Source organism: Diabrotica undecimpunctata, chromosome 2, assembly GCF_040954645.1.
Source record: "Diabrotica undecimpunctata isolate CICGRU chromosome 2, icDiaUnde3, whole genome shotgun sequence".
Lineage (NCBI taxonomy): Eukaryota > Metazoa > Arthropoda > Insecta > Coleoptera > Chrysomelidae > Diabrotica > Diabrotica undecimpunctata.
Window position 1 is genome coordinate 159,120,265 of NC_092804.1, and position 18,506 is coordinate 159,138,770.

At 32.6% G+C, this 18,506-nt stretch overlaps 2 protein-coding genes across 10 annotated transcripts in view; one reads left to right on the plus strand and one right to left on the minus strand.

Moving 5' to 3' along the window:
• Window positions 1-18,506, minus strand: part of dlg1 (MAGUK family member discs large 1) — a 1,569,679-nt gene that overhangs the window by 1,127,741 nt on the left and 423,432 nt on the right. The window lies entirely within an intron of this gene.
• On the plus strand, window positions 7,614-11,440 carry LOC140433536 (uncharacterized). Its single transcript, XM_072521515.1, has 2 exons — window positions 7,614-7,707; window positions 10,706-11,440. Exons 1-2 carry the CDS (start codon window positions 7,696-7,698, stop codon window positions 11,384-11,386), a joined length of 693 nt encoding a protein of 230 aa, XP_072377616.1. The 5' UTR covers window positions 7,614-7,695; the 3' UTR covers window positions 11,387-11,440.

Here is an 18,506-nt window from a genome sequence, read left to right on the forward strand (position 1 = left end):
AGGTGCAAAAATCTAAATTATATATCAAAATCACCCCAAGACCTATGACCCCCCTTGTCAAAAATTTCTGGATCCGCCACTGAAATGGTGACAGTAATTCCAGTAGCAGCTGTGATAGAGACAGTGATTAATAATTAAAGCATCCTATGGCCCTTTGAGCATTAAAATTCTGCTTTATTTTTTATAGATTTAAACTAATGGTATATTAAGGTTTTTGTAAAAAAAAAGAGCTCAAAAAATTTTGCTTAATTTTACTTAATTTTTGTATTTTTTTTTTTAATTTTTTATAATTTTTTTAAATTTTTTATAATTTTTTATAATTTTTTATAATTTTTTATAATTTTTTATAGTTTTTAATAATTTTTTATAATTTTTTATAATTTTTTATATTTTTTTATAATTTTTTATATTTGAATTTATTTTTATTTAATTTTATTTAAAGCTGAAGAAAATAGATTGATTAAAATTTAAAAATATAGTTGTAACAAAACATTTCAACGTAAATAAGTAATGAAAAAAATATAAGATTATTACTTAATTCTTGCTTTCTATTCCTAATTTTTTTATTTATTTACACTGAATATTAATAATTTGTCTTATTGTGTAATCAACTTCTGCAATAATTATGTGATATATTTGATTTACCTGTGATAACCTGTGGTATAAATACAGTTTGTATCTTATTGTCTACTTCTACATATGAAATGTTCGTTAATCATTTCTCTTTTGAATATAACTATTTTTTTTGGTTTTCTCAAGAAAATTGTTAAATATATTGGCGTAAAAATCTTCTACTTTCAAAGTCGCAATTGCACTTGAAGGTTAATTTTTTTACTTGAGTTAATAAAAAGAAAAATATTAGTCTCTATTTTTTATTTTTATTTTTAAATAATTTTGCAGCATAAGAACAGCGAACATGCTAAATTTAATTTTAAAACATAAATAAAGATCTAATATACATTCAGCTGCTTCTTACGATTTAGCATTTTTACGAATCTAATCAAGTTACCAAAAGATGTAAATCTCCTAATTCAGGTTGAGATTTTTTTCCACCTGCACGCAGCTTTTTATTTATTCCCTTTTAGGTCCTAAAATGTATTTTTGGATAAAAAAACCTCCGCATTATACTCTTGCTTCAAGGAGGCTTTACTGCTTATTGGATTTTGCGTTAAAGTGGTTGCTTTACGACACGAAACAAGGCCGTTATCTGGAGAGACGGTTCCATAAAATATTATGTCGAAAGAAAAAACAAACATATTTTAGGATTAAGAGAATGTGTCTGTTCAAACGCTGATAGATTGATAGAGTATTTTGCCCTATACATGAAAATCAGAGATACACTTTTAGCTCTTCGAAAAATATGAAACATAATGATTTAACCAAAAAACTTTAATTATAAATTTAACCCTTATATTTTTCAACAATAATTTTCAATTAAGCAGTGGGAAACGTCATATAATGCATAGGGAGAGTTGCCAATATTGTACCACAGATTTCGAATTTTAATTTGAATAACATACGTCATATTTATCTGAACGATTTATTAGGATAAATAATAAACATTTACAAACATATGACAATTTTTGTAACCTGATATCATTGATTTTACAGTTAAATAAGTATGTTTTCTTGGTAGGTTGTAAGTGGTACAATTTAGAAAAAAAGTTGTTTTTATTGTGGCATGGGTTTCCTTAATTGGAATCTTAGTAACCTATATAGAGGGATCAGTGTATAGCAAAACAAATTTTAGTGTGAATACCGTTAATCATGTTTTGTTTATTACAATTTATTTTCCAATATCAGAAATTATTCAGTTTGAACGTACATAATATTTTTATTTAGAACCTATATTTATGGAGAACCTCCCTTACATATAAGACGACAGCAACTATCCTTGAACTACATTGCAAAGATATGATCCTAGAAACAGCATCCTGTTTTTTTCCACATCTGCAACCATGGCCTTCCTCCTAACAATAAGACCAAAAACTCTACAACCCTCATAGAAAGAATAAAGCTCACAAATTTCGATAGGAATCATCTCAATGTATCGCTACATATAGATGCAAACTATCCCCCATGGACAAGCCACACATTAACTGTTGACGTAACACTTACCAAGTATAATCAACTACAAATTCCACAATAATTAAATCTCTATTCTTGGAAATTCTAGACCACTATCCTAATTATTTGCAAATCTTTACCAACGCCTCTAAAACTCCCAATGATCACGCTGCTGCCTACTACTGTAAAGAAAATTCTTATAGCATATCGATACCAACCAACTGCAGTATACTAACAGGTAAAGCTACAGCTATTTTGGAAGCCCTAATCTTCTTCGAAAAGAGTAGAACGATGAAGTGCATTATCGTAACAGACTTATTAAATGCATCACTGGAACTGAAACAAATATATACCAACAACCCTATTATATAGAGTATAAAAACGAACTAGAAAAATTTTGATCATTAGGAAAGGAAGCGGCTTTTATTTGGGTACCTTCACATACAGGTATTTACGGAAATAAAAAAGTAGACCAACTGGCTAACAAAAGTCGAATGAACTCAAATCATCCTGCAAAATTGAAGACATATCCGTACACCGATATAAAAAACCAGGTTAAAATCCACTGTATTAATACTTGGCAAAATTATTGGGAAAAATTAGGTACTAAATTAAATGTAATTTGCCCAAAAATAACTGATGTCCTGGAGACTCCTTTAAACAGAAGAAACCAAGTCATTATTAATCGTTTAAGAATTGCCCATACTGCCTTAACACATAAATATCTAATAACAAAAGAACCACTACCTATCTGCTCTAGCTGCTCTAACCGACTGACTGTGAAACACATCCTGCTTGATTGTCCTCAATTCAACGAAAAAAGAAGATCCCACGGATTCACAGATGATGATCTCAAGACAGTTCTCACCAAAAAAATTTCGACAGTGTTAAGTTATTTAAAAGACATCAAGTTATCCAATTTTATTTAATGTAATATTTCATGTATTTGTTATATCCACTAATAACCCTGCGCGTTTGATGTGGTTTTGTGTTTAAATAAAAAAAAATATATTTTTATTTACATTCAAACCAAAAAGAGTTTGGATTCCAGCTTTTACTCCTGCACAAAGTTCGTGGTTCCATGAACGGCATTTGGTGCATTGGATCATGTCTTCAATTCTTTTTACTCGCAAATTGAACAGAACCACTAATCAACCCACGTTAGTGGGTTGATTAGTGGTTCATGGATCATGACGTCCCCATCTTTATAACAACTTCAAGTTAATTTGAACTGGCATTTAGAAGAACTGACTGTAGGATTTTTACATTTCTTTTAAGTTTTTCTTAACAGCTTCCTTTTTCCTTTTAAAAATAGTTTTACCTTCAAGTTTTATTTTTGAAGCACTTTCAAGTTTCTTGGACGATTTTGGTTTAACTTACCCCAATTTCACTTTTATTTGTTTTATCCGTTCCTGTGCTAACTGTAGCTAATTCTAATTTATTTTTATAGGGACTTACCGTCAAAAGCATTTTGCGCCGTTCCCTTCTTGGATTTAAAATGAGGCTTCGGTATCGGGTAAATTGAATGAATTGAGATGTTAAGTTTTGTACTTGCTTTACGAGTTTTTTAGTAGGCCTAGTGGGTGTAGAAGTCGTAGATAAACTCTCTTTAGAACTAGGTATTGCAGGACAGATTATTTCGTACTCTACATTAGCTCCTGTTGTAGATCTAGATGGTTCCTTGTTTGTCTCATTAGACTCTTAATTTGCACCATCTTCTTGTTTCACTGCCATCATGGTCATTTAAATTTTCAACTGCACAAGAGTCATGATCTTTAAAGACCATGCTATCAAAAGGCCATACTCCACTACACTAGTTCAGAAACCATTTACGGCAATTTCAATGCTTGCTGCTCTCCCATATGTTTCGGAAATTAAGCCAGCTACGTAAAGTTGTGTTAAATATAATCCGGGGTTAGAATGAAGCCACTTTTCAACCGATTGAGTGTAGTAGTCTTTAAAAGGCTTAAAGAATGATCTATCCAAAGGCTACACGAAATGGTTTGTATATCCAGGCAATTGTAGCATTACACCGTGCTATTTAGCAAGTAAAATTGCTTTAAGATTCTTGGAGTGCGTTGTATGCTCATCCAGTACCAAAAGAACTTTTTTTTTTCTATTGTTGGGTTTACAGAATCAATAAAATGCTGGAGCAATTTTATAAAGAGATCACTAGCCATGTAGCCTGATTATGATATCTCAACCATACTCCTTGATGGAGCACCAACCCTTAAAGCATTATTAATACCTACGCTTAAATATAAGTATAGGTGGAACGTAAATTCCCGAAGCACTCGCACAGCAAACAACTGTCGTGTTGACTCCACGTTCTCCACTGGACACTGACCTAACTTGCCTTTTACCTTTTTGTGCAAGAACCTTTTGGCATTTGTTCTGTAGAGTGCTAATACCCGCTTTGTCAACGTTAAATGTGCAAGTTGCATCAATATTATTCTCATCAACAAATTTTTACAGAAGATCAAAAAAGACGTAAACATTCCATCATGACCGTTGCTTGAAGTTTTATCAGTGAGATTATTTCTTTATGACAAGCTGTGAAAGCATAAAACCACTTCTTTTCTGCAATTTGGGATTCTTTATTAAAATTATGTGGTATTTGATTTCTCTTGACGATTTGAAATGCAAGCCTTCGAACATCATTGATCGTGAGGCCAAACATCAACGTCTCCAGTTTTAAAATGTGATCAACTAGCTCCTTTTCCATTGCTGTTGGTAACACACTGCCTCGGCCAAAAGCCTTCGTTTCTTCATTTACCTTGACATTGGTCCCCTTAAGGTGACGGACAAAGGTAGACTTAGGGACTCGATACTGCTTGCAGCATTAATTTAATCCCATATCTTCATTACGAAATGTTTGAAAAACCCGGCTCATGACGTCTACATTCCAAGTCCCACATTTTCCTTTTGGCATCTAAAACACACAAGAATAGTGTGTGTTAATTAATTAATTTATTTTTGATAATAATAAGTAGGTCTTAAATACCCAGTGGTATCTAAAATTGTACCAGTACAGTATAAGCAACTCGGCGTGGTACAATATGGAAAACTTCCACTTTATGCGTTGTAAATAAACTACGATTCCTAACCTAAAAATAATCCGGCAAAGGAAAACAACTCAGTTTTATACACCCAAATACACGCTTTTCTTGTATCTTGAATTAAAATGGTTTGCACATACCTTTACAGAAGCTCTAACCTTACATATGAAACAAGAAAACTATACTGAAACACCATGAAATACAAAAAAATCGATAAAACAAAATTGACAAATGTGAACGTTGTAAAAGCACTCAACTTTAGGTAGTAACTAGTTCCACTAAACAACATAAGAGCTCTCTGATTTCCTTATAAAGGATAAATACAGCGGTAGTACAATATTAGCGCGGCTACAATTTCTGCTACTTTTTCCTATATTATGTAAAAATTTAATTGACTTATGATAAAGATGATAAAGTTAATAAAATCATTCTCTGAAACAAGGAAATGGAATAATAACAATTTTATCAATATATAGAAATTTAGTGTATTTGAAATAATATATATCGTTCGTGATGATTTCAAATATATGTTAAGAGCTCTAAAATGAGGATCTTCAACATATCACAGCAGACATACTGTATGTAAAACAGTCTTCTACTGTAAGAAGACTGTTTTTCTTCTTGTAGTTCCTTCTCCGGAGGTTGGCTATCATTACAGCTATTCGTAACTTATTGGCGGCTGCTCTGAAAAGATCTACTGAGCTGCAACTATTTCATTCTCTTAGGTTTCTTAACCAGGAAATTTTTCGCCTTCCTATGGATCTGATTTTACCTTGCATTATGAGCCTCAATATCTCATATTTCGCACCTCTGTTAATGTGGCCTAAATATTCCAGCTTTCTTGTTTTGATGTGCTTTCTGACCTCGCAATCCTTTTGTAGCCTTCTTAATGCTTCTGCATTTGTAACTCGATGGATCCATGGTATTTTCAAAATTCTTCTATAGCACTACATCTCAAATGATTCCAACTTCTTTATATTATCCAGTTTTAGTGTCCAGCTTTCCATTCCATACAACAAAGTCGAGAACACGTAACATCTTAAGGCTCTTATCCTCAGCTCCAGAGGAAGGTCTCGATTAACAAACGTTTTCATTTTTATAAATGCTTGTCTTGCAATTTCAATGCGTTTCCTTATTTCTCTACCTTGGCTATTGTTTTCATTTACCCAGGTTCCCCGATATTTGTAGTTGTTCACTCTTTTTACTTGTTTTCCCTCGATATTTAGCCTTCCTATTGTATGCCGCGTAGAAATAATAATCATGCACTTGGTTTTCTTATCGTTCATTTGTAGTCCATATTTTATACTCACTTGATGTAATCTATTTTCTAAGCGTTGCAGTGCTTCTAGACTCTCTGCAAAAACAGCGGTGTCGTCTGCGAATCCTATGTTGGTCATGATTTTTCCGTTTATTGATATACCCTGTTGTTCCTTCAATATTGTTTCCTTAAAAATAGCTTCGCTGTACCGATTGAATAACAATGGGGAAAGCACGCAACCCTGTCTAACACCTCGTTTGATTCCTATAGTTTCTGTATCGACATTTTTGATTCTAACCTTTGCTTTTTGATTCCACTACAGATTGACAATAACCCGTATATCTCGACTATCCAAATTCTTTTCTTTTAACAGTTTTACGAGCTCGAGAAAGTTAAAATCGAATAGAGCCTCTCTTGTTTCTAGTCCTCCTCTGAATCCAAACTGGGTGTCATCTATATCTTCTTCTATTTTTTGTATAGTATTTTATGTATTATTTTGAGAAACATTTTAAGTGTGTGGCTTATTAAGGAAATTGTTCGGGTATCTTCGGGTATTATTCCCGTTGTATATACTTTGTTGAACAGATCTAAAAGTATATACAGTGAGAGACTGTTAAGATGAGTAAATTTAACCTAATGAAATTGTGTGTATTGACTCATTGCTATTTTTCCATAATTTTGCCAACAATCAGTAAATTTACCTACTGGCATCTACAAAATAGCATTTTAGTTTTAAGATCACGCTATTAAAATGATTTTTACTACAAATCCGTATTCTAAAATCACATTATCACTTTAATATGATCGACTATTGGCCTATATTATTAAAAATTCCGATCGCAAACTCATCAGTGACCCTAGACATAAATCTCAACACCTAAACCGTACATCAATATCTCAACACCTAAACCGTACATCAATTGAATAGTAAAAAATAACAAATCTATACACACATTCATCGCTTGCCCAAATTATTCGAACATACATATTAAAATCACATTCTCAACTTTCGTCATGAACAGTAAATTTTAATAACTTAGATTAGAATATTGACGATCTTATCGCCTTCACCCCATTTTGTTTGAGTTCCATCGTATATTCTTTAAGTGAATATTGAAATTGTTTTTAAGAATATATTGCCAATAACTGTAAAAATAAGTCAAGAACAAAACATAATCGTTCTGTCTTAGGGCATTGCAAAACGGCTCGTTATGTATTCAGATGCATCATTTGGCCAATGTCGATATTAGTATAAAACGATATGTTATCGTTGAAAGCAGTATCAGTTTGATCGATCATATTGGTGTAAAAATGTTTAATAAGGTAAGCTAAACATATTTTAGATTTCTTCGTGATTTATGCTGTATCTGCAAGCCTTTTCTGGATGTTTTTGTTATGAGTTTTTCAGCGGTTGCACTCCTATATCATTTATACTCTTCGGTTCGCCTAATTAGTTTGAGTATTTATTTCAGTTCATTTATTTTGAGCTTATTTTATGACTATCATTCATTTTCATAAACTAAGCTAAGCCCTTACATAAAAGAATTTTAAATTGAAGGGCTACTTACTGTTTCCACGTGAGCATACAGCTTGTATTTAAGCACATATGTTCATTAAGATAGATTTATTTATTATAATAATTAGATAGGTATATATTTATTATAGTTGATCTCTTTTTGTTCCACCAATTAAGATTCTTATTAAAGTTAACCTTACTTTTAATCTACCATAACTTTTAAAAAATATGAACTAAAATGACCCAAAAACGCCCAATAATATGCAGTAAAAATTGTCATAATCTGTACTTAGGTTTAATCATATAATCAATATTTAATTACCCTTATATTCACATGTTTATCTTTAACCTTGTTTCTTTAACTTTTTATTCTTCAATAAATACCAATAGCATGCTTAAGAACATTACATGTGTTCCTGTCGTTAGCTTTTTAGCAATCATGTTGTCAGGCATTCGTATTATATGTTCAGCCATCTAAGTCGCTCTAGAGCTCCAAATATTTTGCTTATGTGAGGACCGGTATTAGCAGTGTTTTGTATATAATAATTTCAGTTTTTCTTTGGATATTTCTTGAGTGGAATTATTTCTGCAGTCCATAGTATGCCCTATTTGTATGGTTTATTCGTCTTTTAATTTCTTCGCTTGTTTTATTGGTAGTAGTCACTAGCGAACCATGGTATGTGAACACTGTCAACACGTTCAAAGATATGACTTACAAATGCTGTTTTCAGTTCTTAATTTATTGTAGGATCCTTATAAACCAACATGTACTTGTTTTTGTCTTTTTTGATGACTAAACCTACCTGTTTCGCCGCCGTTTCCAATTCTAGGAAATATTGCTCAACATCTCGCTTGCTACACCCTATTATGTCAATAACATCAGGGTATGCTAAGATTTGTATCGATTTATTGCAAATAGTACCGCCGTCTCTAATTCGTCTGTCTTGGGCTTTTGGTCTTGGTCTTGGGATGTTTCCAAGGCAATGTTAAATAGGAGGCAAGCCAGAGCATCCACTTGTCTGAGTCCAGCCTTGATCTCAAAGGATCGAGAATTTTCTCCCTGTATCCTAACGGCTGGCTTTTAAGTCAGACATTGTCAAATAGGTAAAAGAAATAAAATTTACTCAAAATCAATTTAATTTTACTACCAAAATGACCGGTTTCGCTTTCTACACTTTGCAAAGCATCTTCAGGTCAAACGTTATAAAGTAAATTAATGCTGAAATTATAAAACGCCCATATTAGAGTGCTGTCTTATAAAGATAAAGATAAAGTTACAGTAATTATGCAAATATTATATGTCTGTGTTTATTTTTATGCATAAAATTGATTAAGCAGACAAAGTAAAAACCCACAAATTGGTAAGAGATTATCTATTGAATTGTAATAAATAAGTAACAAACAAAATAGCACTTACATGTCGGTACAAGAATTATTAGTTAATGATTCCTGATACATAGTTCAAACTATCCTGTATTGCTGATGATGGGTGATCTTTGGTTAATATTGTAAGTGTCTGACAATTAGCGAGGAAGTTTCTTGAGGGAAGAGATGTTAACAACTGACATAGGAATAAGGTATATGTGATTGTTTGTAAAATGAAAGTGATGTTTTATATTATTTAAATTATTAAAAGTTATTCATATTTATTCAAGAGATATATTTTATACATAAAAGTTTATGCAGTGCTTGTACCAGGGCGTCGCCCCCAATTCTGTAGAGCTTACTACAAGTTTGATCACTTCCTGGTGCTTTATTGTTTTTAAGCTTTTTAATGGCTTCAGCAACCTTTTTAGCGGTAGGTGGTCTTTCTTTTGGGTTAAATAGATTCTGATTATTTTGATCTGCTACGGTGTTATCTGCTTCTTCCATATAATGCCCGTTAAATTTTGTGTCGAAAAATTCAACCCATGGGTTCAAGATTGAGGTCGTATCACTTAGGATATTTCCTTCTCCATCCTTACAGCTCCCAGTTCTTGACTCTTTACTCATTTTGTTTACATTTCTGTAGAACTTTTGAGTTTCGTTTTGATTCCTCAGCCATTTTATGTTTTCTAACTGCTTTCCTTCAAATTGCCTTTTTTTCTATGTAATCTTTTTTCTTCCCTTCTTAGGGTGTGGTATTCCTCCTTTGCTCTTCTTGTTCATATATCTTGATTTATCGTTAGGTATACTTTATTTTTGTTATCTGCTGCTTCTTGACACCCCTCGTCAAACCATTCATTTTGTCTAACTGGTTTGGTTTTCCCCAATATTTTCGATGCCTTCTTAGTTATTATGTTTCTACATTTTATCCACATTTTTACCCGCATGAGGTCGGAAAAATGCCTTGCATCTATTAGGATGTGATCTATCTGGTTAACGGTTTCTTAAGGACATTACAATTTGATTAAATTATATGATCAATATTAATCTATACCATCACTTGCACTATACTTTGCTTTTAACTTAACTAACTCTAAAGATTTCTTCATTTTGAGTCTTTTACTTGATCTAGCCTAATCAAGTTAAAGCTAGCCTGATGTTAAAGAAGTCGTTATTCTTGACTCTTGGCAAATTTTTATTGATCTTATTAATAGTATCCATTTCTAGGATGCTATACAGGTCACTGTATTTTGTTATAGATTAGCAGGGTGGATTGTCTTCCCAATAGCCAATATATTATTTTATACTTGATGTTAAATTGTTCTCTTTGTATTTGTAAAAATATTTAAATTTTATCTCTATTGAACAAAAACTAAATAATTTTCATTTTTTTACATTAAAAGACATTAAATTTAATTAAATTGTTTTTCTATTTTTTAGATTTTAATTTCCATTGCCTCCCTTTGCCTCGTTCAGGCTGCTGTCCAACCAGTAGTTCAACGTACGCCACCAGTAGTCGCAGCAGTTCCTGCCGAAAACCCCGAATACTCCTTTGCCTATGATGTCCAAGATACATTAACCGGAGATTCGAAAAGGCAAACCGAGAACCGTAATGGAGATGTCGTTACTGGCGAATACAGTCTAAACGATCCAGACGGTACCAGAAGAATCGTACAATACAGAGCTGATCCCGTGAATGGGTTTGTAGCTGTTGTCAGAAAAGAACCTCTTGTAGCAGCACTAACACAACCAGCTGTAGGTGTAGTTCAACAACCATCTGTAGATAGCGTCGCTATAGAAGCAGCGGACTTGGAACCCATAGTAGCTGCCGAACCACAACGGTATGTTGCCAGACAACGGCAAGTTATACCAAAGAATGAAGAATTCGAAAGCAGAAGGGAACCTTTGGACCCTAAAAGAGCTCAAACTAAAAACTCCAAGCCTGCTAAGTTGGAATTAGCTCCCGAACAAGCACAAGGTTTCCCAGTTGCACCTGCTGCACCAGTTCCAGTCGCTCAATTTGCTACAAACATTTTCAGTGCTCCTTATGTATCTGCTCCAGTTATTTCCCTACCCAGATACTCAGCTCCGTATACTTATAGTACTGTGACTGTATTCTAATAATAATGTATTTATTAAAGCAACTATAAATCTTACAATAAAGCTTTTAAAATATGTTGATATTATTTGTTATTTCTTCCATATAATTAGTTCTATAGTAAAAAAACAGTCTACGTATAAGAGGCCAAGATTTTTTAGTTTTTGGGGCGATTAAAATGTGTGCAATAGATTTGATAAACCTACAAAACTTGAATCCTTTATACTCAGTAGATTTTATTTATATATCGTATTTTCCTACCTTTCCAACACCTTCCTAGTACCAATTCATGTTATATTTAAATTTTCTTCGACTTTTCATTTAGCTATTCGCTAGCATAAATCGTAAAAAAAAACAAAATTTATAGGAAAAACGAAAAAAACTGGGTCACTCCCTACTCATTCAGGTGTCTGTCAGCACATTTCTTAAAACAAAGTAGGTCTATGGTCTGACATGCTAAGCAATTAGGACCTTTCCAATCTTAAGAGGAACTAAGCAAATATTAATTAAATACAAGAAATCACCGCCAAAGATCAATTAAATTAACAGTAAATTTGTAGCAAATATTGTACATTAAAAGAGAGAACAGACTGAAATTTATGATGGTAATTAAAATTGTATTTTTTTAAAATGCTAGTTTAAAATAATTTTTTAAAATATTTTTTATATTAAAGGATGAAAATATTGAAACGTGGAAGCATGTTTTCACGTTACACTATTAAGAAAAGTGAAGCATACACTGGACCTAGTATATGCCCCAGCCACTATAGTGTATAGACCTAGTATATGTCAGCGTTTGAATAATATTGTCAGGAAATACATTGGAGCTAGTGAGGAACATAGTGAGATAGCAATTTCAACATGAAAGTGCCTTGATAAAATAAAAACCTTCCAAATTAAAGGATAAGAGTCAGAAGAAAATTTAATTTTGCTAAAAAATCAAATGAGTTTGGAGATTATCGTTACATAATTTAAATTAACGTTTGTGATGTTAATACCTTTACCCTGACTTCAGTAAGTAAAAATTCGTTAAAAATTACGTGCATAAAAAAATTATATTTAACATATTTAACCCTGCAGCGGTGGCGCCAAGTCTCTGAGACCCAAGCGTCGTACTGGACGGTATAAAAAGGGTGGGGTTTAAACCATAAAATAATATTTATTATTACATCGATCGTCGAGGGTAGAATTTTTGCCAGATTTTTCTCTTTATTGGTATAGCCAATTTGGGTCCATTAGACTTGGCGCCAGCACAAGTAACTTACGTGACAGTTGTTTTATTTTGGTTTTTTAAAATTTATTTTAAAAATGGTGAGTAATTTTGCTTATATTATCTATTTTATTATGTAAACATGTAAGCATTTTGCTTAGTAAAATTTATTATTTTTAGCACAATTATAGTCCGTCTAGAAAGTATTCTGAATTTTATATTTTTTATAGATTTTCTTTTTGTAACATTTTAAGACAAAAGTAATGCATCCAGTAGGTTATGCCGATAGTAGGTTATATACAAAATCGCATGAGCAACACCAACACCATCTGTCAAATATTGTTGTTTGTAAACAGACTTAAGATTTGTGAAATAATGTCGCAAGTAGAAAAAAGAAAAGTGGTGAAATATTTGTGTAGAAAGGGTGTCGGAAACGTTACAAAATTAGTGCAATTGACTGAACTCGGAAAAAGTGTACTGTATGAGACAATAAAGAGGATAAAAATGGCATAGATATGAGACATAGACCAGTTTCGGGTAGACCGCGTAAGATTCGCTGAAACAATTTAAATGCTTTAGTGGCCTAGGGTTTCGAAAATTAGCAAACAGATTTGGAAATCAACGAAGAATAGAAGTGTGTCCAGAAACTGTCCGCATGTCACTGAAAAAGCAAGACTACATATCAAGGAATCAAAAAAAAATCCCTACAATGACACCTCTATCACCTTTTGTCAAAGTTTTCGAGAAGATAATTTTAATAATCTCTTTATACCTGATGAAAGTTGTTTCCAGCTTGGTGCAAATCATCTAAAAGTCCTATCAAGAGAAGATGTTACCGTTCAATTTTCAAAATTTTTCACTAAAATATTGGTTTGGAGAGCAATATCTCAGGGTGGTGCTACATCTCTCTATATAGTTAACGATACTGTTAATAGTGCGAAATATTGTGACATCCTAAATGGTTTACTTCTTGAAACGGCTCATGTTTTATATCCAGAAGACTGGCGTTTTCAGCAAGATAATGCAAGATGCCATACTTCTGCTTATACTCGGATGTAAGAACACGAATTTTCAACAATTCCGTGGCCAGCAGCATCTCCAGATCTTAGCTCCATTGAAAACATATGGGGACTGATAAAAATTGAATTGGAACGAGCAGCGCCACGAGATAAAGAAGGTTTGATTCGGTCAGTTTTACAGGCCTGGAACACCATTACCGAAAATTATGGCCTTGACCTAGATTCGGGTGTACCTGGACGTTTAGATTTAAATGGAGGTTGAATAAGTAAATGAGATGAATTATTTGTTGAAATTTTATATGTCAACTGATAGAAATAAATACCGTAAAATTATAATTCTGCTTTCTTTTTTTCTTTTCTAGACGGACTATAGTTTTGAAATAGAGCAACGTCGTCTAGTTCAATTACTTGAGCAAGTAGAAACTGACATAGAACAACTTTTTTATGACATTAAATCATAGGATGAAATAGATAACATCGAGGAACATCGTTCAGATTCAGACACTAAACAAGAGGGGGATGGCTAGATTGCGAAGTGGATGTAGTACCAGCATAAATTTCACGGATTGTTAGTTTATAGGCAAAGATGGAGCAGTCTGGCAAAAATATTGTCTGGTGTAAATGGTAAAAATCCGCCAATTACCAGGTGTAAAAATATATGACAAGAATGCCAAATCCATAATTTATTGTTAGAGTTTTTTTACAAAAATATTTTAAACATTTTCGTTAAAAGTACGAACAAAAATATAGATCAAATGAAAGAAATGTATACACAGACGCACTATACGGGAAATCAAATCTTAACTGTCTTTCCCTTTTATTCCGATATACTCTTTATGAGTACTAGAAACCAATTCGCTAAGAATTTTTGCTTGGTTGAGGAGATATGTTGTGGAATACAATTTTAGATTCCTCATGTCTCTAATAACATCTTTATCAACGTCTGTTTTGCCTTGCAGTTCTTAGAAGACACAGATTAAAGCAGAAATCAGAATTTCTTTTCGAAAATCAGTTTACGAATTTATTTCTTATGCATATAATTCCCAACTTTAGTTGCACTAGATAAAGCAGTAGTCTAAAACTGGGACAGAATAAACTAAATATAGTTGACAGAATAAGTTTGATTAACTTTGTATGAAATCTCTTTTCATTTTTGGATCTAAATTTCGTTATAATTTATCCAAGATTAAGTGGAAGAGGAAATGAATAAAGCAGTCCAAATACTACAATACTAACATTTGTCGAAGATATCAATTTATTTTTTGCGAGGTTTTATGTAAATTCTTGACTACCTTTAGTAAGCTTACGACAATATTAACTTTATGGTTTTGTTAATGCTAATTCTTTTTATATCTTTGTTAGTCTCGTACAGTTTTTTTAACTTTGAAACAATCAATGAATAAATAATTTTGAGCCAAACTTTAGTACATTTTACCTCATGGAGAAGTACGAGCGTGAAGTTAGTTATCTATGATAATTATTGAACTGATAGCAAATGCTCAACATTCTATCTATTGATTACAGCAGTTATTAATGTTCCCACTATAAACCCAATTATTAACTATAAGCGGCATAAATCCTTGTTGACTTGAGGTTAATTGCTTACGTTAGTGCCCCTTGAAATTAAATATGTTTTTTGAATTATGATTATTCGATATAATCCTTTTATATATTTACGAAAATACGCTTTTAATTAAGTACTTTTTCACTCTATATAGATGAAATATATAGTGTATTGATGAAAGGTTATCACACAGATCGTCGTCATCATCAACCTGTATGCGTCCACTGCTACACATAGGTCTCCTTCAGCTCTTTCCGTCAGTCTCTATATTGTGTGGCTTGCATCCAATCATTGCTGACACGCTTCAGGTCGTCAGTGCATCTAGTTGGTGGGCGTCCTCTGCTCCGTAGTGCTTCTTGTCTTGGTCTCCACTTGACAATACATCTTATTCATAGGTTGTCTGATAATCTGACGACGTGTCCTGCCCAGTTCTATTTTAGCAACCTTTTTTTGTCAATGACTTCTGTTGTTTTTGTTCTACGACATATTTCTTCGTTTGGGATTCGGTCTCTCAGAGAGAAACCCAACATCTGGCGCTCCATAGCCCTCTGAGTCACGCGAATTTTATTTACTACATTTTTTGTGAGTGTTATTGTTTTCGCTCTATAGTGAGTACAGAAAACACTCATTGGTCGAAGAGTTTCCTTTTGAGGCATATGGGTAGATCTGATTTAAATATATAGTTTAATTTACTAAACGCTGACCAGGCTAATCCTATGCGACGTGGATCTCACATGTCTAGTTGTCTCTGCAAAATAATAGCAGTACGTCCTCATTGCATGTCCTAAGTACTTATACGATGCAGTCTGCACAATATCCCTTACATCAAGAGCAATATTTCGATTTAGCACCAGATTAGTCAATATTTGCGTCTTGTTCATATTAATCTTTAGTCCGACCTCCAAAGAAGCGTGATAGAATTTTTCAAACAATATTATTTCCTCATCCATACGATCAGCTACAAGGACAATGTCATCTGTAAATCTCAACTGACTGAGAATCTCTCTATTTATGGTGATACCATACTCGTTCAGATGTGCCTTCTTACAAGTATGTTCTAAAAGCGTCGTGAATAGCTTTGGAGAGACGGTGTCTCCTTGTTGTACACCTCGCTGTATACAGAATTTATTTGTTTCTTTTTCAGATAGTCTTACGCTAGCTGTGCCATTTTGGTAGATATATTTGATTATGTTAGTGTGGCGATGGTCTATTCGGCATTCTCTTAATGCTGTTAACATTTTCTGATGGCTTATGGTATCAAATGCTTTCTCGTAGTTCACAAATATCAGTGCTAATGGTTTGTTGTATTCTGCAGACTTCTCTATCAGGTTCTTTATCACTAGTAAGTGGTTGTTAATGCTGTATCCCGATCTAAATCCAGCTTGCTCTTTTAGCTGATAGAAGTCTTATTTAGTGTCCAGTCTTTTTTTGATAATTTTTGTAAAAAGTTTATTATATATATATATTTACACGACCCGACTATAGCTCCTCTTTTCAAAATGCGGTTATAAGTCGTCTTCTAGAAGGAGTGAATATCTTTAAAATATTATTCGTGTATATTAATTTTTTTACAATTCTTATAATGTATCGAAAATAAAAACATTATAATTTTTTATACAATTACCAAATTAAAATCAATTGGTCTTCCATCTAAAATTACTATACATACCTCCTCCAATGTATATTAAATTAACAATATAAATCTTTCTGCTATTCAAAATATACGTCAAAACTACATTACAGTGGTTTACTCCTCCAAATATAAATCAGAGACTAAACGACGGTGGATACGTAAACCAAATAATATATTAGAGTATATTTGGCGCGAAAAAATCTGTAAGCCTAACGATTTCTAATGTTTTGTTTTGCAGTGATAAAATATTCTTTATTCATATTACACGTGTAGTGCACTGGAAACTCTAGGTATGTACTTATATAATTTTTATTTTGTTACAGAACGGGTAATAAATACAATTTAATATTGTTTCAATTTAATAGGTAGTTGGATTGAACAAAACTACTAGATAATTATGCAAAATAATATATTTTCTGTCTTCTCCACATTACACATCAGATATTTTTGTACACTTTACAAATATATCTGAACTACATTTATAAACACATATTATACAGTGTATCAAGGGATTGATTTAACTATACATGTAATGGATCAAACATTTTTGAATCTCGTTTTGATATTTTGGCGTCTCGGCTGGTTAGAGTTGCACAAGTTTGACTTGAATGTTTGAAATTGACTTGAGTTTGACTTAATTTCCAGTCAAACTCAAGTCAATCCTTCTGACAAATAATTTTTCTTCCTGTGTCACTCCTATCGGAGATTGGAAATCATCAAGGCTATCCTGACCTTGTTTACAGCTGACCTAAAGAGTTCATTAGTGGTGCAGCCAAAAAACTCTCTCAAATTCCTCAAATTCCTTTTACGGTCCAGATTCCGTTTTCCTTTTATTTTTCCTTGAATTATATTTTGAAGTAATGCGTATTTATGTCCTTTCATTAGGTGACCCAAATATTCTTTGCTTCATTTTATCGTTGGTAAAAATTTCTGGGTCTTTTCCTTTCCTTCTTAATAAGTTCCCAAGTATTTGTAACTTGATACTTTTTCAATTTGAATGCTGTTTATACTAATATATGCTGGTTGTGTCATGTTTTCACTGAAGACCATATACCTACTTGTTTTTGATTATATTGATATTTATGCCATAATTGTTGCAAGCAATATTTATGTTTATAAGTAATCGTTGTAATTCTTCTACTGTTCTTGCAACTAATACAGTGTCATCCGCGTATTCAATATTATTTATAACCTCTCCACTGATTACGATTCATTCGTTTGCTTGCAAAAGGGGTTTCTGGCAGATGCTTTCACTATAAACATTACATAGCAGCGGTGACAAGATGCCTCCCTGTCATACTCCTCTACGTATTTCTATTGCCTGTGATGTCTTATTTTCTATTTTTATGATATTTTCCTGATTCCAATATATTTATATTGAGAATTATTCGCAGATCTTTATTATCTATGTCCTCTCTTTCAAGAATATCGCTTAGCTTATCATGGCGTACTCTGTCAAACTTTGGCAAATAATTCAAGTCAAGTCAAACTGGTCAATGGTTAAGGCTTTGAAAATTCAAACTGTTTGTTAAACTAGTTTGAAAGAGTTTGAAAATAATTTATTTATTTTAGTAGATATACTTTTTTTTTTCAAGATAAAAATAATATTAAGATGTCAATTTAGATAAAAAAAAATTCGATTCAGGTCAGAATAGAGTCGTAAATTCAAGAAAATGATTCATTTACACGTAAAATTGCCTGCTTAGCAAGTTTCATT